Source organism: Crocuta crocuta, unplaced genomic scaffold (assembly GCF_008692635.1).
Source record: "Crocuta crocuta isolate KB4526 unplaced genomic scaffold, BGI_CrCroc_1.0 scaffold378, whole genome shotgun sequence".
Lineage (NCBI taxonomy): Eukaryota > Metazoa > Chordata > Mammalia > Carnivora > Hyaenidae > Crocuta > Crocuta crocuta.
The window spans coordinates 1,219,023-1,244,069 of record NW_027528871.1 but is presented as its reverse complement, the minus strand read 5'-3'; the positions used below and the strand labels follow the sequence as shown (position 1 = coordinate 1,244,069).

The 25,047-nt window shown below is 32.1% G+C and overlaps 1 protein-coding gene across 2 annotated transcripts in view; it reads left to right on the top strand.

Annotated features, from left to right (window-relative positions):
* Positions 1-25,047, top strand: part of NCAM2 (neural cell adhesion molecule 2) — a 506,271-nt gene that overhangs the window by 475,697 nt on the left and 5,527 nt on the right. For both annotated transcript variants that reach the window (XM_077756475.1, XM_077756477.1), the window contains one exon: positions 15,199-15,403. In XM_077756475.1, the coding sequence (XP_077612601.1) occupies positions 15,199-15,403 (205 nt within the window). The remainder of the gene's footprint in view (positions 1-15,198; positions 15,404-25,047) is intronic.

Sequence of the window (25,047 nt, the reverse complement as noted above, 5' to 3'; positions counted from 1 at the left end):
AAAGAGCCTTATATTGGGATTGATCTCACTGGTCATAAGTTCATGACTTGAGCTGAAATCCACAGTTGGAAGCTTAACCAAGTGAGCCACCCAGGTGCCCCATAAATGATAACTCTTTAATATATAAATTATTCCATTGTTTTTATAAAATGAAAAATTTGGTGGCTTAGACTTGAATATTTATTTCTCTAATATAAATGCCATCAAGTGCTGCATTGCCAGATAAAAATGAAATAGTATAGAAATTACAAAAGAGAAAATGTTCTTTATCAAGAAATCCATTATTTTAAGGCACACCTAATCTTTCTTATTCCAGAGTAGTCCACTCCGAAATATATATCTTAATATACATAATACATACCACCCATTAAAACATGTGTATACATTCCAAAATTATATTTTTATATAATATCTATATTTTGTTATCATTTCTGAACTTTTTTAGATTAAGTATTACTGAAGTTTTGTACATTGGGAGAGAAAGGCAGTTATTTTTCTTTGTTGTTCTTGTTTTTATTTTTCTTAAGGTCCCTTGACAATGAGATGGTATCAAATGGGAAGTATCTGAGAATTTCTGGACATTTTTATACTGACTGTCATGGTAACTTTACATTGATCTATTAACTTTATATTATTTTATTGTTTTCTATTCTAATATTCTGATTAATACCATTATCTTATTATGTCAACTGAGGATCAGAGAAGCCAAATGACTAGTCATTGACTCTCAGTTTTCCTCTTATCTTTGTTTCATCAAACTACACCAAATCAGAGATGGCATAACAAAATCTCTAGTCTATATGTATATGGTCTTGTGTCTTTGACCTAGTTCCTTTGATTGCTTCTTGATTGCCTTATAGGAAAAAAGGCTATGTATTAACCAACCACAGTTCCTTGCAGTAATCATGGTACTTCTACAAGTCAGCTTATCTTTCTTTCTCCAACTTTTACACGTGGCAGAGTAATAAACTCAGTTTACAGCCTTAAAACGATATCAAGTTAAAATTTAATCACTTTATGAACTTTAAATATTTTCTGAAAATACTTTATAAAATGACTTTTTTACATTGTAGAAATAAGTCATTTTCTATTTATACGGAATATTTTTACCTACTGTCTAATAAAAACTAAAACAGATATTTCCATATCAGCACCTGTCCTTTCCATTTTAAGAAATAAAAATGAATGGCTTCAAAATAGAATTTTTATAGGGTTCTATGCTTGCTATTCTACTGATTTTTCATTTATTATTACAAAGAGAAATATTAAAACATTTAAATATTTGCATTATAATAAATATAGACTTTTTTCCTACTTAAATATGGTTAACAAGAGTAAAAATAAGCTCCTCAGACTAGCATTTCTGTTTTGAGGAACCCATGAACAACAACTTTCAATTTACTATTGTTTCTATATAATTTTACCAAGGCTAAACCATATATAAATGTTACATGGAAGGTTATATGCAAAACACTCTGATGTTCTTGAAAAATGAAAATAAATATATTTTGCTTCATGGTGCTTATTGGTGGAAAACAGAAGAAAATCTTGAGGGATTTTTATATACTAGGCTGAGACTTACTGTTCCATCAAATGTCTCAGACAGGAAGGAGTTTAAGGGAATAGAAATATTTCTTTATAGCAAGATCGGGTCTGGCTCATTGATGGGTCCCTTCATACAAAAATAAGAAGTTGAAAATGTTTAATACTTTCCTATGTGTTAATCATCACCTAACATGTCATTTTTAAGTATTAAATGACAGAAAAGATTGTGTATTGTGTTCATACACATTCTCAGTCAATCCAGGCATGTCAGCCATTCCTTGGAAGACTTTAAAGGTAGGACACTGTATTTTTTTCCCTCTATTTTTTAGATAGACTTTACTTTATAGAGAAATTTCAGGTTCAACCAAAATGGAGAGAAATTTACAGAATTGCTATATACAGCCTGCCCCAATACATGTTTAGCCTCCCCCATTATGAACATGGAGATTTGTTACAATCAATGAACTTGGATTCACCCATTGCCATCAATTTTACCAAGTCCATAGTTTGCGTTAAGATTTACTCTTTGTGTTGTCATTATATAGGTTTTGATGAATGCATAATGAAATGTACACACAATTATAGTACTATACGAAATAGTTTCCTCTCCTAAAATTCCTCTGTGTTCTATTAATCCCTCTTTGTCTCCTAGCCCCTGGCAACCATTGATCTTTTTACTATCTCTATAACTTTTCCTTTTCCAAAATGTCATATAGTTGGAATCATATGGTATGTAGCTTATTCAGATTGGTTTCTTTCACTTAGTAATAATGTGCACTTAAGCTTCTTGTTTTTTCACGATGTAATGGCTCATTTCTTTTTAGTATTGAATAATATTCCATTCTCTGTATGTATCACAGTTTATCCAACTACCTAGGGAAGGATATCTTAGATGTGTTTTTAGAATATATTTAAAGTCTGCACTTATATTTTAGAGGTTAGGTATACTATACAATATATTACTTAGATGCACTGTGTAATAATACACATGATAAGTGGCCCTACATGTTTAGATGTTTAATTATAATGATGTAACTTGATTTTTCATATTACCATCATGCAGGAATTGAAGTCTTTAAGACAATACAGTGAGAGTCTAAAACTGGGCATTTCTCAAAACCTAATGTTTTAAATTTCTTGGGAAATAATACCATTCATGTGTTTCATTTATTCTCTAATATATTTATAAAATTTAAAAGTATGTATATTTAATAATTTCATAATACAGATTAAACAGTTTAGAATTTCAACAAAAACTTGTAAAATATTAATTATAGTTTAATATTGTAGGGGTAACATTCAATCTTGCAGTATAGTGTTTAAGAAAAGAGGTATTTTCTATTTTGTGAAGAATTCCATTTTCTCTATATGGAAGAGCCTTTTAATATTAACAAAACATAAATTTAGCCAGTTAATAGTTGAATCAAGGACGTAAAATTTAGTTTATTCAATTTCTTTAACACTGACTAATGTGTTTTGATCTTATTCATTCTATTCGAAGAAACTTCATTTCTTTGGTACCAATAAAAACCTTCATTATCTTAGGGGAAACACCCTAAATCACCTTTACCAGAAGAAATTGAACATATATCATAAGACTTAAACTGCATATGGAAAAAGTATAGAATTAGTGAGATAAGAATAAATTTGACAAGTACCAATTCAAATAAGTAATTATGACATGCAAAATATTTTATATCTCTTCATTTCACTTTTTCTGGGTTTTGTAGCCAGTGGTGTCCCTTCCAGCATACTTAACAATTTGAAATGTCAGCTAGATAAGAGTGTAGTTATTCTGTTGTGCAGAGACTAGCTATTTCACCATTTGTCATGGTTTATCATTGCAACAGATTTGTAAAGACACTTAGAAATATGCCTTTCTAAAGTTTTCAGTTATTTAAAACATATATCAAAAAAATGCTGTTATATGTTATTTTTAGCCAACTTTTTTTTTCAAAATTAGTACAGCTTATGTCTTTAATTCCTTTTCTTAGGTTAAATATATTGCTTTAACTTTTTCTGAGGATGTGACAAGTTTCCATCAACACTCCCATAGAAGAATATAACTTTATATATTAGATTGTTCATTTTTACAGGAAATTGTTTTCAAAAGATAAATTCGAAGACCTCAAGGGGAATTGGGTAGATACTAAAAAAAAAAAAAATGAAGTGACAGTGATGAGCCTCTTGAATTGTCATTCTATTTAAAAATATACAGAACAATTATTCATGATTATAAATATATATTATAGAAATTATGTTTCTTATGTAGTCTCTATTTTTTATTTTTTTTATGTAGTCTCTATTTTTAAAGTATATTAACGGATACTAATTATCTAATGCTAATTCAATCACTAATCACTTGATATAGGTTAAGTCTACTTTCTCACTACTTCAGACACCAAGCAGGGGTTGACAAGCCTATGTGCATTATGGTACTGAGCATGGAATAAGAAAGGGAGAAGACTGGACAGACATTCTGGGCTATAGCCCAGGCCCACTCTAGCTCCCTTCTAACCATCACAACAGATTCAGTTTCCTATCTATCTCTAACAACTTTCTACCATCTTTATAGAAATGATCACTTTTGATCTTTTCATGGTGGTGGTTTCTCAGTTTGTTTTGCTTGATATGTTTATCTACTCAGGTGCAAGGTCCAGTATTTTTAACTTCATCATTTTTATCATGTGACTTCAATCGTCCTCAGCACCTTATCTCTAACATTTTTAGATGTCCACTAAAGTCAAACATACTGCATATTTTCATACATCTCCATGTTCTGACTGACATAGACTCTTCTCATCACATGGAAAGCTTCTCATTCTTCAATGCCATTTCAAACATTATCTTCTCTATCATGTCTTCTTTGACCATTAACTGCTAACTTATATGCTTCTCCCACCTATCTATCTGCTCAGGTCTCCTTAATTTTACCACTAGTAAAGCAATCAGTTGCACTGCATTTAGGTTTCTAATGTACATGCATTACTCATCTCTCTCAATACATTATGAGTACCCAGAGAAGAGAGTATTTTGATTTTTTTTTCTTATTTTATTTTCATAACTGCTTGATGGAGGCGTTTAATAACATTGTGATACATTAAAGGATGATTGCATACTTTTGTCTAATTTACCCTTGGGCGAAACTATTTCTGTTAAGGACTAGAAAATATATTTTGTTAATATTTTAAATGTTTATTTTTGAGAGACAGAGAGACAGAGCATTAGCAGGGCAAGGACACAGAGAGAAGGAGACACAGAATCTAAAACAGGCTCCAGGCTCTGAGCTGTCAGCACAGAGCTCCATGCGGGGCTCGAACTCACTTACGGTGAGATCATGACTTCAACCGAAGTCAGCCGCTTAACAGACTGAGCCACCCAGGTGCCCCAGGACTAGAAAACATTTTGAAACGATAGTTAATTTATAATTCTGCCTTTGAAAACAAACATCTATAGGAAAAGATATTCTTAGAAAAACATATAAAGTTTCATAATTATAAATACCAATTATAAAATAACCATATTTGCAATCCCCTTCCCATTACTAAATCAAATATCTTCAACTAGCCATTTGCCCTGCCCCAAATCACATAGTAAAAATAAGTAAATAAATAAGTAAATAAATATATAAAATCTGGTTTGTCTGTGCTGCCTTCTTACACTACTCTCTCCCAAATAATACTTCTTAGTAGGGATATATACATATATATATATGTTTTATACATACATGTAAAAATGTTTTATACATATATGTAAAAATATCCCCAGTAAGAATATATATATGTAAAAACTTGTTATAAATGTAACAACATTTTGACATAAGAATCAAAATGACTAAAAAATGGAGACACAGTAGTAATGTAAAATACAATCTTCACCATCCCCTGCAAAAGAAATGTAGTAGTAAACAATAAACAATCTACATCAATACTCTTTAACTGACTACGTGTGAAAGACGTGACCACTTTATTAAAATGTACTGAAATAGCTTCCAGATTTAAAACAAATAAAAACTAGAGGCTTTGTTAATATATTTGTATAATACTGACAATTATTGATGAATTTTAATTATAATATTCAAAATCTGTAAATTTCAACCTTTTAAATTAACGTGTGGATGCACAAACAGTATTATCAAAGAACAAGAAATCTAGAAAATCATATAAAAGGAACTTCCACATAAGTATTAATCTCTGAAAAGAACTTTTATAATTTGTTTTTAAATAATTTACAGAGCTCCAATAAACTCAACACATGTTCCTTTAGTACAAAGAAAATTATTTTTGTGTGGTCATTAAAATTAAAAATCTGTTAAACTGGTTGCAATGCACTTTCAAATAGTGCAATTTCAAACAGTTATATACTTCTCTTACCATTATAACTTTTTATTTTTAATATATTTTTAAAGATTTTAAAATTTAAAATCCCAAGATTATTTTCCCAAAATGCAATCTCTTATAAAAGACTCTGCAGTTTTCCTGTCACTGATAACAATACTCTTTCATAGCCATCACAGATATTACTGGCATCACATACTTTTTCCTCCTTTACATTGTTCATCAAAAACTGCATACCGGAAATTACATGTTGTGCCCACACAGTTTTCATTCAGCTAGTTCACTAAGCAGTTAAATATCTGAATAATATGAACTTGAGTGAACTTGAAAAGTTGCTACTAAGTGCATTTTGTCAGGAAGCTGAATGATGCAAATGCTTTCTTTATCTTATGAATACTATAAGCTGTCCAAGAGGGAACAAGAAATGACAGAGTAAAAGATTAGAGCACAAAAGAAGTACAGTCTTTATTTTAGGGAGGAGGTTTTGATTCACCTAGCAATAATCTTTTGAAAGTTTGAATCTTATTTTTTTTTATTAGAGTGAAGACAAATGTGTCTAAAATGTGCAGAATAACCAGAACAATAAAAGTAACAATGATAACAAAACAATAAAAAGATCTAATGGTAAATTAAGGAGGGCAAAGAAATTACAGAAGTGAATGCCAAAACAAAACAAAACAAAACAACATATATTCTTGTGCCCAAGCCACGCAAAAGTTAATTTCATCTATCAGAGACAATACGAACAGTTTTAATAGTTCTCTTGCTTTCATTTTTTTAACTTCACTCTTAACAAAGGTAAAGAAATATATATATTTTTATATGTTATATATATATTTTATATATATATATATACTTTAGAGAGAGTGAGCAGGAGAGAGGATCAGAGGAAGAGAGAGAGGGAGAGAGAGAGAGTGAGAGAGAGAAAGAGAGAGAGAGAGAGAGAGAGAGAGAACCCCTAGCAGGCTCCATGCTCAGCATTGAGTGGGAGGTTGGGCTCAATCCCATTACCCTGGAATCATGACCTGAACCAAAATCAAGAGTCAGACATTTAACCGAGTCACCCAGGCATCCAAAGAAAGACTTTAATTTGACATACAAAAAAAGTACGGTAATTACCAAAAAGATAATTTGCTATATGATGTATGAATAAATAAAGGAATGATATTAAACTAATCATGTTGAGTTCCCACTACAGTAAAATGCACATCTAAAACCAGAGGAATAAAAATGATCTTAAACCTTAGGCCTTAATGAAAATAGTTTATCATAAACAACAATAAAAATACACTTATAAAATTTATTTTTATGCATCATCATTCATAAATGTTAGCAATATTCAAATGTTTAAGAATCTAAAATCTAGGAAGATTTTGGGTAAAAGTGGAGACGCTCTAATTTTTATTAAATATACTATAAACAAATAACAAAAATAAGTTACTATGAACAAATTGAGCATAAAGTAAGAAGTATAACAAATGAAATAATAACATATTTGGACAGTTCTTTGGAATTTCTGAATTGCTTTCATAATACTATTTTCAAAGACTATTTCAGCTCAGAATGTGAGAATTATTATGCACATTTTGTCAACAATGAAACAATAAAATTGTAATTATGATTTATTTTTTTTAATTTTATTTATTTCTAGGAGAGAGAGAGATTGACAGCGTGAGCAGGGGAGGGTCAGAGAGAGAGGGAGTGACAGATTCTGAAACAGGCTCCAGGCTCTGAGCTGGCAGTCAGCACAGAGCCCTACACGGGGCTCGAACCCACGAACCGCAGACCATGACCTAAGCGAAAGTCGGACGCTTAACCGACTAAGCCACCCAGGCGCCCCTATGATTTAGATATATCTATTGTAGTGTGTGAGTAACAAAATGTGTGAACAATATATTGTACTGCATTGCATCTTTTAAAGTATAAATATGTTATAAAATATGATGTTTATAATTTAAATGAAAAACATAAATCTTAGGAGGTTACATTCCATTTTTTTTCTGGATGTATGGAGAAGTAATTTAAAAAGTGGCTTAGAATGGACAAAGGATATAAAATCGAATTATTGTTGCTCTTAAGTTTGCTGTTTGATTTTTAAATGTGTTTAAATTAATGGAAAATGGTATTTTTAATCCTCCTTGCTGATGCAATTTGTCATGATGTCCTCCTTTTTTCTAATTAATGCAGTTAAAGGGGAATTAACCAGACACTGGAAACCTCAGAAATTTAAGCCTTTGTTTCAAAAGCTAAATTAAATAGGAATCAAAATGGACTGGATCCATCAACTCGGAATGACCGTCAGGCACCATAAATGCAGGAGGCCCATGGTCATGACACAGTAGAGAAATGTCATTTCTGGAGAAATGGAAATAGTGTGACATTGTATTCAGATAATATCAGTGGTTTTGACATTTCCCAATTTAAAAGTGAATTTTATAATATGAGTAAATCATACTCTGGTTTCTCTTCAGATCGTATAAATCTTTCGCCTTATAATATGAGTAAATCAGAGTTTACTTTTTTCTATTTGTGATTACACCTATCAAGGTGATCTGAAAGTCATATTGTTTCAAATATTAAAAAAATATACTGTGAAACTTTTTTTTTTCTAAATACCAAAAGTATATAAATATCACATTTACACCTGTATTCTGATTCCCTATTTAGTTTAACTGAGGGAAGACTATCAAGTCCAAAGACAAATCTCAACTAATTTAGGTTCTGTTTAGCAGGACTAGTATTCCCAGTAGAGAATAAAAAGCCTTATAAATACATAATAACAGATTTCTTTACACAACTCCCTAAGGTTGGAAACTATTATATTACCTTTCTTAACAAGTGGTTTATGTCAAGAAATATAAAAGATGCTGGTTTGTGTGTACGAGGGGAATATTGTGATTAGACTTTATTTTCAGTATCCTCATTGTTTTAAAATTGTGAAGCTTATTAATATTTTTATATCTTTTTTAAAAAAATTATTTTGTTGAACCAATCTATATGCTTGTCTCATTTCTATACTTTTGTTATTTCTGTTATACTTTTTTTATTCCTTATTAATCTGGGGAATCCTAAGGAAAAACACTACAAAACACAAATTTAATTTACTAGTACAAGATAGTCTCCAAGTCAGTATGTGACAGGTGATTTTTGAAAACAGCATGTCTAACATAAGATAACAAGAAACTGTGAAATCCTAGGGATGGTAGTTGGTTTTGAAATTAGTGCAATGCCTTTTTTTTAAAAGATGCNTGAACCAATCTATATGCTTGTCTCATTTCTATACTTTTGTTATTTCTGTTATACTTTTTTTATTCCTTATTAATCTGAGGAATCCTAAGGAAAATTACCCTAGAGTGTGCCTTCTCTAATGCAAGATTGCCATAACTCTAGTTAAAGCCTTTGCTATTAAATGTATGCCCTTGTTAATATAAAAATCTTATTCTTTTGTTCTTTGATTATGTTTTGTGGAATTTGACTAATGAAATTAAATTTTAAGAACTTGTGCTTCATAGTAAAAAAGGACTGAAAAGACTCCATAATAAGCCTAAAGACTTATGTTAATATTTATTAGTTCTATTTTTGTATATATCAGGAAACCCATCTAGTTCTACACTAAGTTAGCAGGCACTTGATGGTTTGTAAAGCATAAATGGTTTGATAGTCCTTTTTAATTTTTTTTACATTATGCAATCACAAAGTATTTAGAAAATTCAGATGTCTGATTTTACAGTAACTGACCATTGTGGCTCAGATGCAGCTCAACTACAGAAAGCTGCCTGCTCCACTCTTATCAGATAGCACATAGAACATATACATGTAAACATATATGTGTGTAGAGTTACACCTGGATTTTCCATAAATCACTAGATGTTTGACAATGAAGTTCCTGAACAGGATATAAGAACATATAAGCAGGAGACAAGTAGATCTCCTGCAACTATGAGGATATAGCACCTAGCAAGGTTGTGAGAAACACCAAAAAGGGATGTTGAATGTCTTATTGTCTTTCATTCTTAAATTGTTTACCTACTGATATTTAGGAATAACTCTTATGAAAATAGCCGCCGCCCTTCTGGAAGCAAAAATGAAATTTCCATTTTTATAATTTTAATTAAAAAATGTTTTTCTTTATGTCTGTATTATCTTTCCAATTCCAAAAGTCACTTTCAATCTATCTGGAGATTATATGTACACTAGAAAAATATTTAAATAAAATAGGAAACCATATAAGGAGTCAAAATCCAAGGCGAGTTGTATGAATATGGTATACTGTTTATTGAAAAGCTAGTATTATCAAAGGTAATAAATTTCATAGAAATTAAGCCAGCCTTTTAGCTATGAGTTAATTGTATTGACTTGTACTGATTCAGGTGTCCAATTTCTAGATATCAAGGGAAGGAATGGTTTTGGGGAAGAAAGTTATAGAAATTCAGTTAGACCAATTCTAATATTCACTTTCAATAATAAAATATATACTAAAAATAGATGTTTAAACTTTATAATTTTATATCATTTATTCTTATTAAATTCTAATATAAAATCCTCTTTTTTCAAAGAGAAATGCAAAATGATCACTAAAAGGAGAACTAATAGCAGGAATATATAAATAAATGATTTACATTGTTGGACCTCATTTAAATAGTTGTTCCTCCTCTAGCAGTGAAGGGAAAATTGGACATTTTTCAGTAAGAAAAGTACACATTTTAATTTATTCACTCTATTTTCTTCTGTCTTCTGATTATTCAATGATAAATATACAACATTAATCTAACACAGGTATAGACGATACAAAACCTGAAGCTAAATAGTTTTCGTACTGATCTAATATCAAAGATTATCAAGGACTCAGGCCACTGTACTCTCTGGACCTCAGTTTTTTATCTGTAAAGTAGAGTTGGAAACATTGTTTTCCTATGTAATGGAGTTATAAAAATGAGCATAAAAATGCCATATATCAAAAGTGCATGTATCAGTACTCTGGAAAGCTAAAAAACAATAAAAATAAAAAGTTGAATTTAAAATCCTTTAGGGCACTTGGGTGACAGAGTTGGTTAAGCTTCCAACTCTTTATTTCACATTGGTTGTGATCTTGAAGTTATGAGTTGAGCCCCAGACAGACTCTGTGCTGACAGGGTGAAGCCTGCTTGAGATTCTCCCTCTTTCGCTGTTCTTCCCTCACTGGTACTCTCTCTGTCTTTCTCAAAATAAATAAACCTAAAAAAATTTAAAATAAAACCCTTTAAATGATCATTATTCTCTGTTTCCATTGGTTAAATAATTAAAACTATAATTAATTTAAAAAGTAATAATTTTCTGTATGTTTCCATGAAANTCAAAATCTTTGAGATGCAATTTCACATATGGTCATGATTTTGTTTGTGAAAAAGTCAAAGACAAATAAACTTCCACACCAGAGCAAATAGATGGCAGAAAAAATAAAAACATTAGAAAATTTAGCTTTCATAGTTATTGTATCCTAACCTCATAGGATATGAGAAAGTATTAGTATTTAAATATTTTCATAAGTCAATTTTTTAAAAAACATAGCTTTCAAAAGAAAATTAAATATATATTACATAAACCCACTTGATGTCCATCCTATACTCTGCAATGGCAAACAATTTTTTTTTGGTTTTCCATAAATTAGCTTCAAGTAACCTTCAAAAATTTTAATCATAAGTTTAAAAGGTATAGTTTTGTTTTCCTAGAAAAGAAGTAATAGCTATTTTAGCATCAATATTCCTTTACCATAAGGTGCTTTACAAATATAATGTTTCTAAGAGCTTTTCTAAAGATGGAAATGAAGCAGATCAGTATACTGGTTTAATGCCTAAAAGGTCACCAATAAAATATTTATCATTTAAAAGCTAACTATCTAAATTTAAATACGGAAAATAAATGTGACTGTATTCTCAAGAGAATAATCAGTGTTTAATAAGAGATAGTATCCCACCTTAGGCAGCTGATAAAAAAAATATGTTTACAGACTAATTTAATTTTTAAAATTTTTAATGTTTATTTATTTATTGATGTTGAGAGAGGAAGAGAGAAAGAACGCACTAGCAGGGGAGGGGCAGAGAGAGAGAGACAGAGAGAAAGAGACAAAAATTCTCAAGCAGGCTCTGCACCATCAGCTCAGCGCCCTACATGGGGCTCAAATTCACGAACCAATGGAAAATGAGGCAAAGTCATGAGTAAGATGCTTAACTGACTGAGCCACCCAGGTGCCCTCAGACTAATTTAACTTTAGATGATCTATTTTTCCACCAAAACCTCATTTCTTTAAAATTTTACATAGCAAAATAGTAGTAGTAGTAGTAGTAGTAGTAGTAGTAGTAGTAGTAGTAGGTAGTAGTAGTAGTAGTAGTAGTAGTCATGTTGCTAATACTTGTTAAATTTTTACCTAGTGCTGGGCAGTAAGTGGTAGAAGTATTAAGTACATTAAAATATTCACAGCAGTCTTTCCAAAAACCCCATGATCTAGTTTGTGATTGTTGTTGTTTCCATAACTGTCCCCATTTTAATAAAGTGGCATCTCGGCCTCAGAGAAGTTAGCTGCCTTATCCAGGGATGTACAGCAGTATGTGATGGACCCCAGGTTCAGTCAGTGCATTTGAGTAAAAAGCCAGTATTTTCATACTTAAAAAAGGTAAATGAAGACCTAGTAGATAGATCATCATCGATCTGTGGGCTTTATTGCCTAGAAACTTTCTGCACATGAGAGGAACCTAAGTAAAGTGGAAGAGGAGTGACTAGTTTAAAGTGCAGCAAGGGCCATTGAGACAATATGTCTGCAGGGGCTCATGCCCAATCAGATATGTATTTTTCAATTCATCTTTTCAGAGCTTTGGTTGATGAATCACATGCAGTGCATCAAAATGAATTCCTAAGCATTTTGAAAAAAGAACTGGCTTAATCTGTAATCAAAGAAATTTCATGGATGAATTGTCTTATTATACTCTAATTGTACATTTCAGGTAAGAATCATTTACATTTGAAATGCATAATGGAAGAAAATGCATAAAAAGATTTTTAATTGTAAAAAGAAAGCATAGTTTAATTAATATATTACTTTTATAGCATGAGAAACTAGTTTTTAAAAATCTTGCATATAGATACATCTTTGAAAATTGATAGATAATATTTAGAATCTCACTCTCCATTTGTATATTGGAACTTGGCAGAAAAAAATGGAAGAAATTCCCATGGTTGAAAAATACTTTGTTCCCTTTAGCCTTTCCTCAAAGTGGTTTCATGTAATAAGAGAATAGTTCTAGGGCACTTGGGAGGCTCAGTCGGTTAGGTGTCCAACTTCAACTCAGGTCATGATCTCTCAGTTTGTGAACTCGAGCCCCGCATCAGGTTCTGTGCTCACAGCTCAGAGCCTGGAGGCTGCTTTGGATTCTGTGTCTCCCTCCCTCTCTGCTCATCTCCTGTTCACTGAAGCTCTGTCTCTCTATCTCAAAAATAAATAAACATTAAAAAATTAAAAAATAAATTTAAAAAATTAAAACAGAGAATAGTTCTGTGGAAATTAATAATTTCTCTGGAACTTAGTGAACTAGATCCATTTTTCTAAACTATCACTACCTACATAGCATGTTAAAAGTTGGTGGGTAAAGGAAATTTTGAAAATAGCATGAAAAATTATTTTTCCTCCAACACAATTATGTGTTTGTTACCTCTTTCTCTTTATCAGAAATAAAATAATTGTAATAAAAATTATACTTTGGGCATGAAAATTCAAGTTTGTTGATTCAATACTTAAGGAATTCTCATCTGCACCTTCATGGAGATGCTTAGAATTATCTCCATTTTCTGGCACAGGTAAACAGCAGAGTCTCCTGGATAAAGTGGCAGGACTCATGTCATAAATAGAATGATTTTTTTAATGTAGTGTGTATTTCCTGAAGGAAAATAAAGATTAAATAAATGTACATGTGAAGCTCAGTCATTCTGCAGAAAAATAAACTAGAATTCAGACAGTTGTGCTGTACGTAATTCAGTACCAACTTATTGATACAAAGCAGGAATAATGATAGTGATTCCTTTATCACAAATTCTTTAAGTCATTAATAAAATGTTATGACTTAATTTTTAAAAGTATAATTGAGGAAAACTTTGTTTTACATTTGTATTTTTTTCAAAAGTGATTTTCACAAACCAAGTCTTTCCCTGTATGTCACTTGCATTCCACACCATTCACATACGTTACATGCCATTATGCTACTGAGGAATAAATGTATTTTATCATTAAAATAGATCATTGTAGTTTTATAATGTTACGGGAGCAAATGTTAACAGAATTGTGTTGAATCACTTTGAAAGTTTCTCTAAAATTGTCTTATGATAATCTTATTTTCCCTCTATAGAACACACAGTATGACCAGTTTAATCTCTTTCCATTGTGCTTGTTTTTGTGCTAATACTGTTATAACTGTGCAGTAAGCCCTCATATTCAACTACAGGCATAAAACACTTGGTTCGTTTTCACTGCCAGTGCTCATGCTGGTTCTACTTTGTCAGTCAGCATGTCCCACCCTATTCCCAGTCACTTCACATGGATGCTTTCTGCACGACACTCAGAAATTCCATCAACCACATGCCAAGGAAAAATGGCCCCCGTCTTTCCCTACCCTCCCATATTGTATTCCTAAGAGATCATACGTACAATAGCTCTGTAAAATTTTGCCTCTAGTCTACCATTATTTATTAAAATATTAAGTGAAAAAAATACAAGTAAGCCATTTATTCTAAAATGATGATTTTCAAACTATTCACATACAGATATTTTATAATGTATTTCACATACAGATATTTTATAATGTATTCTCTGTCAAAACAAAGTGCTTGGAGCACACAGAATTTGCAAGTTTAAGACTTAAGACTAAAATAATTCCATGTAGGACATTTATTTAACCCTCTCTTACAGGAGTTTTAGCTATATTTTCTTCTTAACAATATGATGACCCATAAATGGTTGTGACTTTCTGACACAGGAGAGTTAGGATGTGATAATCGTCATTATCTCATTATCTTCCCCCGAGGAAATCAAAAAGTACTTTGGAAAGAAGAGTTACTTAAGAGGCTTTTTATTTCCTAAATAAAGTTTGAAAAAATATTTCAAATCATTAACATGTCAGTTGCTTAAAATATTGTTTGAACGCTGGAGAATGGTTCCCATCAATTATGAAATTGAAACCTGACAGTGCCTATTACTTTTTCCTGTCTCCTTAGTTAAAATTAATTTTCAACATAACTGTCTAATCTTTTCTAATTTGGAGCTTAGTAAAAATATTTTCTTTTATTTTTGAAGATACACTTTTTAATGGTCTTGGGCTTGGAGCCGTCATTGGCCTGGGGGTTGCGGCACTCTTGCTAATCCTGGTGGTAACAGACGTCAGCTGCTTCTTCATCCGACAATGCGGGCTATTGATGTGCATCACAAGGAGAATGTGCGGGAAGAAAAGTGGCTCCAGTGGGAAGAGTAAAGAACTCGAAGAAGGAAAAGCAGCATACCTGTGAGTATCAGACATTTGCACTGCATTACATTACACAAATGTCATAATCAAGCTTGGGGACTTTCATTCAGGGATTCTATTTTCCAGGTAAAGAGCTTGATCGTAAGACTGTTGGACACAGTACTGCCTGCTTTCAGATCTTAGATCTATATGACCTTCAATATGACACCTTATAGAGCCAAATATTTTTGAAAACAGACTATAAAAAAATTTAATGGGATCGACACAAAACATAGTTACTGTCATGATTTAAATATAGATGGAAAAAGAGGTGCCTTGGGAAAAAGGGAAAAAGGGGCTCAGTTGGTTAAGGGGCCGACTTCAGCTCAGATCACTCACAGTTTGTGAGTTCGAGCCCTCTGTCAGGCTCTGTGCTGGCAGTTCAGAGTCTGGACCCTGCTTCAGATTCTGTGCCTACTTCTCTCTCTGCTCCTCCCTTGCTCGAACTCTGTCTGTCTATCTCTCAAAAATAAATAAACATTAAAAAATATAGATAGAAAAATAAAAATATAGATAGAAAGATAGATAAGGGTACAAATGTATTTGTGATTTCTCCCACCATTTTTCAGTTTATATTGAATAAAAGAAGAACACCAACAGCAAAACTTGGTTAAACTGAGTAAAATAATAAATTATGCCAATTCTTACAAGTGTATGAAGTGATTACATAGAGGTTTCCGGACTGTATAGAAATGTTATATGTGCCATGCAGTACATTACTGAAAATTCTGAATTTACTTTCAAATTTTGATCAAAAGATGATTAAATGTTAGAATTTGGAGCTCTCTGAGGCATCAATTAGACAGATTACGAATTCCACAAAAATACACAGAGTTGAATACTGTAGACCCTTTGAATACATGACTGAATGCATGACTCTAATTCTGAATACAAGCCTCCTTTGTCATGTAAAAGAGCAGCTAAGAAATTTTAATACTTTTCTGGGTTTTTTCTCCTGTGTCTTTTAATAGCTTTGTATCTAATTTCAAAAGTACAAAAGGCTCAATGAAAAAATAAGTTGGAGTGGGCCGCCTGGGTGGCTCAGGTGATTAAGCATCCAGCTTTGGCCCAGGTCATGACCTCAGGGGTCCATGAGTTCTAGTCCCGTATTGCACTCTGTGCTGTCAGCCCAGAGCCTGCTTTGGCAGGCTGTCTCTCTCTCTCTGTGTCCCTTCCCCACTCAGGCACTTTCTCTCTCTCTCCAAAATAAATTAAAAGATAATTAAAAATTAAAACAAAAGTTGGAGAGCATGCACACTCACATATAAACACACAATGTTCATGTGTAGATATAGGTGTGTTTGTATACCTATATATATGAGTGTATATTAAACACTGCAATCAAAAATAAGCATTCTTAAGAATTAAGATTTCCTTTACTTTTTAAACTTTCAGTTTTCCTGTATAAGTTTTTCTAATAATTCATTATGAATATTTTTAAACGTACAAAAGAGTTGAAAGAATTTTATAGCAAACACCCATTTAGCAACCACTTGGGTTCTACAACAAATATCTTATTTCCCTTATTATGTATTTATCCATCTTTTATCCATTATTTTATTTTTTGCCTTTCAAAATACATGAGTACATTTAACCCCTACAAAATGCAACTTTCCTATTATGCATACTTATCTTTAGGTAAAACTTGCATAAAGTAAAATGCACAAAATGTTCCCTTAATGAGTTTTGATAAAGGTTTATATCTGTATACTCAAGATTTATCAAAACTCAGAAATTTAGCATCATCCTCAAAATTTCTAGGGGTGCCTGGATGGTTCAGTCAGTTAAGCATCCGACTCTTGATTTTGGCCCAGGTCACGACCTCATGGCTTGTGAGATCAAGCCCCATGTGGGGCTCTGCACTGACAGCATGGAGCCTGCTTGGGACTCTCTCTTTCTTTCTGCCCCTCCCCTACTCACCCACACTCACTCACTTACTCCCTCTCTCTCTCTCAAAATAAATAAACCTAAAAAAATTTTCTCTCATGCTTTTACCTAAACAACACATACTACCCACCCCCTGCCCCAGGCAATTACTATTTTGATTCTTTTTCATTGTAATTAATTTTTAACTGTTATAGAAGTTGATATAAATGGATTACTGGAATATTTATTCTTATGTGTCTGGCTTCTTTCATTTAGCATCATATTTTAGCATTCATTCATGGTGTTATGTTTTTCAGTAATTCATTTCTTTTTAAAGTTGAGTTATTTCTGTGGCACTTGGGTGGCTCAGTCAGTTAAGTGTCCAACTTCCTCTCAGGTCATGATCTTATGGCTTGTGAGTTCAAGCTCCGCATCAGGCTCTGTGCTGACAGCTCAGAGCATGGAGCCTGCTTCAGATTCTATGTCTCTCTCTCTCTTTGTTTCTACCCTGCTCACACTTTTATCTCTCTCTTTCTCACAATAATAAATAAGCATTAAAAACCATTAAAGCTGAGTTATTTCCAATTGTTTTTCTATACATGCATTTAGGCAAGTATGGTCTCATGCATTAATTTCTAGGCTTGGAAATACAGGAGAATCCATTCTGCATGGCTGTATTGTTTTGTTGTTGTTTGTTTGTTTTTATTGTCACGCCTAAATCCATCCTAATAAACAATTTGTCGATGACCATTTGTTATGGATACTCTATAAGGGATATTTTCACTTAATGGGATACTAAATTAGATAGCCTACATTTTCATTTCAAAAACATTAGATTCATTTCACAATCCAAATGTCACCTGGACATTTGACCTGGACACAGAACACAAAAGAGAATAAACAGAAATCAGGCTCTACTTCAGACTTGAATGGGACATTAACGTGTGTCAGGTTAAACATAGCGGGATCAGTTTACTACCCAGTATCTCTTGCTTTCCTTATTAGAACATAGTCTACTTTTTAATAAGTGGCTGTGCCTTTACATTGTCTTATTAACTAAATAAATACGTACCAAACTTAATTTTAGTTTCTTTTTCATATACTGAGAAAACAATGTACTATATGACATAATTATACATATCACACATGTATACACACACACATAACTCAAAGCTGAATTTTATCTATCTTCATTCCAGGAGATCGATTGAGCAAATATTTACTGGATAAATAGTAGGTAACAAGCACTGCTATACAACCTAGCAATAAAGAGGTGACCAAAGCAAGTAAGAATTTTAGTCACATGAAACTCTTGTTCTGATTTAGGAAATTGTTTAATAAGCAGTAACTAAAAAAAAAAAAGTAGTAATAATACAGACTAGAAAAAAGAAAAAAGAAAAAAGGAGTGATAAATTATTACTACAGATAGGGTCATGAAAGGTCTTGGAAGGGAAGGGAACATTCTAAAAGGTGGAACAATTAATAGGAAAGTCATTAAGACAAAAATAAGCTTACTGTGTTAAAGGACAAATAAACACGAGTGGTGTTAGGCCAAGAGAGTCCGGTACAAATGACAGTTTGGAGAGTTATCTAAGTACCAAAATATTAAATCTTCAGTCAAAGTAAGGGACATTTTTTTTTTTTAATAGAAAGCTCCTGAGAGGTTTAAAGATTATTTTAGTGACTTGTGAAGAATGAATTACTGGAAGGTTGGTAGGTGTAAAGGAAAGATTTAGAACCAGAAAGACTGAATGGGAAGATCTTGAAATACTGGACATACAAAATGATAGTCTTTGGACTAAGGTAGTAGTACTACAGGGATCTTAAAGTGTACAGAGATTAGAGGTTGCTGAGGTAGAACAACTACTATCGATTGATTTGGCTTTGGGGGTGAAAGAAAGAGAGAAATCATATTTTTGTCTTAATTAACTGGAGAAATATTGGTGACCATGTGCAAAACAATAAGGGACATTCAGTTCTAGTATTTACTTTTATTTCACTCTATTAATTGGTATTTTTTCCATCAACACTTCTATTTTTAACTCCTGCTGAGTTTAATTAACCTTAAAGACTTGGGAAGATGAAAACACGAGGTTATTTCCAAGCTTTTTATCAATCATAACTTTTTATATTATCATTTCCCCTGCCTTGGGAAAAGAGTTTTCAGTGCCTATTCAAAAATTCGTTGTTCAAATTGGGAAATATTATGTTAAATATTACAAATATATATAAATCACAATGAGAAATAGAATATAACTGATTGGATGGATTGGCTCTTTATTGACAACTAAACATAATCCAAAACATTCTTAGACTGGTACTTTCATGTTATCACAATTATAAGACTATGCAGATTTATGACTAAATATGTTAATTACACAGAGTATTCTTTTTTAAAGAGTAACAAGTGGCAGAAAAGAAAAAGTCAAAGGCATACAGAATTACTTTCATGTAAAGTCCTTGAATTGTCCATTGTTTGGCTTTTATAAATTTAAATTAAACTTACATTTATCTTTCATTTTCATTATTTATCTAATAAAATGATGAATGATTTCTAGTTTATCAAACTCTACTTCTACTCTTGTTTACCCAAGCATTAATTTATGCTAATAAATATTTATTCAACACGTACATAATCAGGCACTATTCAAAGGCCCAGAGATACAACTGTGAGGAAAAGCAAACTAGTCCCTTCCATCATCTAGATTTTATTCAGCTGGGAAATAAATTTCAGTGAAGAAACAAACAAACAAGTGAATAAATAATTTCTGTTATATATGCTATGTAAAAAAATAATAATTTTCCGGTCAGAAATACATGAGCAAAATGTAAAGGTACTAAATATATATATATATATGTTTTATTATACATAAATATAATATTTATATATCATATTTCATTATATAATATTTATATATTATATATTTTTATATCTCTAATAAAAATGTATAAAGGAACTAATAGATATATAACATAAATTTATATATAAATTTATATATGTGTATATATATATATAAAAGGAAGAAACTAGTCAAAGTGTGTGTGTGTTTGTGCGTGTGTGTGTGTGAGAGACAGAGACAGAGACAGAGAGAGAGAGAGAGAGAGAGGGAGAAAGACTTTATGTGTGGAATTGGCTTTTCAATGGGCAGAAAGAGAAAAACCCAAATCCATCTCCCTTTGCTGCCACACGAGAGAAGGGAAATACCTAACTCCAATCACTTCTACCATCTTGACCCACTTAATGGGGGAAAATCCAAGAAGCCATTGTGAAGGTCACAACCTTGGGGCAGACTTACTAAATGACAGACACATAGTGATAGGACGATTGAATACCCCCTCTCCACATCCCACTTTACCACCATATTAGTAGACACCTATATTTAGCAGTTCTTCGAACTAGTACATCATGTCCCAGTACCAAGAAAAAACTATCAGGCCTACTAAAGGCAAAAATCATTTTTAAAGAGACAGAGGTAGCATCAAGGCCAGATGCAGAGAAAACAGGGATTTTGGAATTTTCAGACCAAGACTTGTTCTGAAATATATGAGTAATATGGTGAGAGCTCTATAGGACAGCATGAAAGAAGAGATGGGTCATGTAAGTAGAATGATGAAATTCTGAAATATAATCCAAAAAATATATTAGAGATCAAAAACTTCCTAATAGAAATAAAGAATATATTAGTCAACTAGACACGGCTCAAGAAAGAATCTCTGAACTTTGAGAAGATATTAATAGAAAATAACAACAACAAAAAAAAACCATCATGAACAAAACAAAAAAATAAAAAAATATCTCAAGACTATAGGACAACTACAAAAGGTGAATCATATGTGTAATAGGAATACCAGAAGAAATAAACAAAGGAACAGAAATATCTGAAACATTAATGATGGAGAACTTCTCCAAATTAATATCTGACATGAAACCACAGGTCCAGGAAGCTCAGAGAACATCAAGGAGGGCAAATGCCCAAAACAAAACAAAACAAACAACACAAAAGAAAACTATACCTTGTCATAAAATTTTCAAACTACAGAAATTCAAAGATAAAAAAAATCTTGAAAGAAGCTGGAGGGAATAAATACTTTATAAGAAGTAAAGGTAAGAATTACATCTGACTTATACACCACACATACACGTGCGCACACACACACACACACACACACACTGATATCTATATATTCATACATATATATGTATATCTATTATTGTAATATTTCCTGAGATAGCATTACAGCTTCAATAATGTACCTTTTCAGCATGTAAATTTTCTGACTCATTCTTTTTATATATAAGTAATATTCCATAGTTTCAAATGCCAAAATGCATTTATCCGCTTTTCCTACAATTTAGATGAAACTTTCAACATTTTATTATATTGAAGTATATTATGCTGTTTTGAGGTTAATTTTTACATAAATCTTGTTGTAAATGTACACTAAGCTCCTAGATAAGAGATATAGATGAAAACTGAAAAATATCGACAAATTGCCCACAATAGTTTATACCAATTCATACTCCCGGTAAAATAAGATAAGATATATTTCTCTATTTCTTGTCAAATATGTAAATATTATAAATGTTTATTTTTGTCAATATAATAAGTGAAAGGTATTATTTACAATATGTATTTTTTCTAATCCAGGTTAGGTCTGAGCTTATTTAATTTTATTTTGGTCACGTTATTTCTTAGGGAATTTTTTGTTCATACTCTTTACACATTTTTATGGAGTCGTTTACTTATTTTTTCGTGCAGTTATTTAACTATTCTCTTACTTTAAAAAATTTAAGCATATTTATTTATTTTAAGAAAGAGAGAGAGAGAAGGAGGGGCAGAGAGAGAGGGAGAGAGCAAGAATCCCAAATAGGCTCCGCATGATCAATGCAGAGCCCAACAATGCGCCTGAATACAGAAACTACGAGATCATGACCGGAGCCGAAATCAAGAGTCTGATGGTTAACCAACTGAGCCACCCAGGCACCCATCTCTTACTTTTTAATTATATAGTGTGACCATAATTATTTGATGTTGTATTTGTTACAAATATTTTTCCCAGTGTATCCCAAAATTTGGGTTTTGTTTATGATGCCATTAGTTATGTGAATCTTTCAATTTCTATTCAAGAATTGATTAATTTTTATGAAATAGCTCTTTCTTGATATGCTGCAAGATGTTTTCATTTGTTTTCCTTTAATTCGTTGAGGTTGACAGTATTAGTAATGTATTTCCCAACATGAATCCTATTTGCCCTCCCAGGATACTGAAGATAGTTACCAATTAAGCACTGCATATATGTCAGGCCTTACACTCTGAAGAGGTTAGTTTGGTTCTCTGTTTCACTGTACAGACAATAGGACACGGAAATGCATATGCAGTGAGTTAATGAGAGCTACCAGTTGGTTTCAGGGAACATCTCTTAACTACTCTGCTGTATGTACTTGTTATTTTCTGCTTAATAATCAGTTCTTGACACATGGACGGAGTGCATTTATTTTATATCAGTGTATATGTTGTGAAATTGTCTATAAATTGTGACACACATGCTAATTCAAACAAAATATTGCCTTGCCACTTTTTATAATTCGACAACAAATATCAGTAATAATTCTGATACCAAGTAAAATTAAATATAACTTACATAAGATAGGAATTAGACTCATGTAAGCTATATGTGTGCCTCAGTTATTTTCACCTAAGGGTAAGTAAAATATGCACTTCATACTCCTTACAGTATATATTGTAATAGAAAATACTGGAATCAACCTAAATGTCAGTTGGTTGGATACTGGCCTAATATATGGTGATGAACATATACATTGGGATAATATGCACCATGAAAAAAAAAAAAAGAGGCAGCTCTAACTATTCTTTTATGAGCTCAGATAATGTCTAGTGTTAATTGAAAAGGCAAAATTAGGGGTGTCTGGGTGGCTCAGTCAGTTGAACCTCCAACTCTTGATTTTGGCTCAGATTATGATCCCAGGGTCATGGGATCAATCTCCACATTGGACTCTGTGCTGAGTGTGGAGCCTGCTTTAGATTCTCTCTCACTCTGTCCCTCTTCCCCATTTGCTCTCTATATATATTAAAAAAAAAAAAAAGGCAAAATTATATTCAGTTCTTGTGTGTCATTTGTGTGAAAATAACTACCTGCATTGTTATGCATATATGCTAGTGTACATATAGAAGGGATATAACAGTAATTGTCTACTTGATAGGGAACTAAAGATCCTGTAAATAAGGAATGGTGGAGAGGTGTACTTTTCTCTATATATCCTTTTGTAGAATTCTATACTATATGAAGAGCCTAGCTAGTTAAAATTTTTAAAGATCATTAAATAAAAATAAGGGGGTGCCTTGGTGGTTAAGTCTGTTAAGCGTCTGACTTCCCTCAGGTGATGATCTCGTGATTTGTGGATTTGAGCCACACATTGGTCTCTTTGCTGTCACCTCAAAGTCTAGAGTCTGCTTTAGAACCACTGTTTCCCTCTCTCTCTGTCCCTCCCCCACTGATGCTTTACCCCCCCAAAAAAAATTTAAAAAAAAACAAAAATAAGGATTTTTAAGACAACTTACCATGTTCTCTTGTTACTATTTAATTTCCTGTTAGTAATTTTATCATTTCTAGTTTCAAGTTTTTTGTTTACATATTATTTTCAATAGGGAAGATATAACTAAATTCAAATTCACAGTCTTTTTTTTTTTTTGCATTCTGTTTTATTTTATCTGAACCAATTGTTAATATAATTAAAAATAAAATCCAGCCTTTTGAATCACTTTTTGCTCAGAATCATCAATAACTACATTTTCCCAAACAGTATCATCCTCTGACATCAAAAGCATTGGCATCTTGAAGAATTTTTATTTTTTAATTTTCATTAAAGTTTAGTTATTTATGTTGAGAGAAACACAGAGGGTATGCTTCCGTGGTGGAGGGGTGAGAGAGAGGGAGAGAGAGGGAGAATCCAGAGCAGACTCCACATGTCAGCACAGAGCCTGATGCGGGACGTAAACCCAAAAACCCAAAAACTGTGAGATCATGACCCGAGTCGAAACCAAGAGTTGGATGCTTAACAGACTGAGCCACCCAGATGCCCTCATGAAGAATTTTTTTAGAAGAATGAATTGAAGAATAACAACAACAGCAAACAAAATACCATATAACTAAAATTTAATGGTGGTGGGCTCTTTAATCATCTTTACTATTATGTAGGTCTTGCTTACTTGGAACCCCTCTTCAGGAAATGTTGCTAAACATGTCTGAATCACCAGTCCTACCAGGCATTTCTGTTTTAGAGATATAAAGAATTCTTCACTATTAACAACAGGTGATAGAGTTCTAGATTTTCTTCTATTTTTACTGACATCTTTCTTAAAATTTTGATGTACATGTATGTGAGGGACCTACATACTAAGTAAGATAGGAGTTATACTCAATCAGCCACTTGATCAAAAGTGTTTTACTCATTCTTAATATTTTCCTGTTCAAGTGTCAGCATTTGTTAGGTCTGTTAAATATTTGTGCCACTGTCGGCGTTTAATTGTTTGCTTTGTTTTGTGTGTGCTCCCAGTTTACTTGATTTTTAAGGACTAATTTTAATGTCATATATCTGCCATTACCAGAGTTCTACATTACATCCCTCCCTGGACTTGAATGCCTGACATACATTGATCTGATTTTCTCTTTAACTGCATTTTTCCAGAATGTTATAAAATTGGGATTACACAATATAAAGCCTTTTCAGATTGGTTTATTTTCTTTAGCAAAATGCA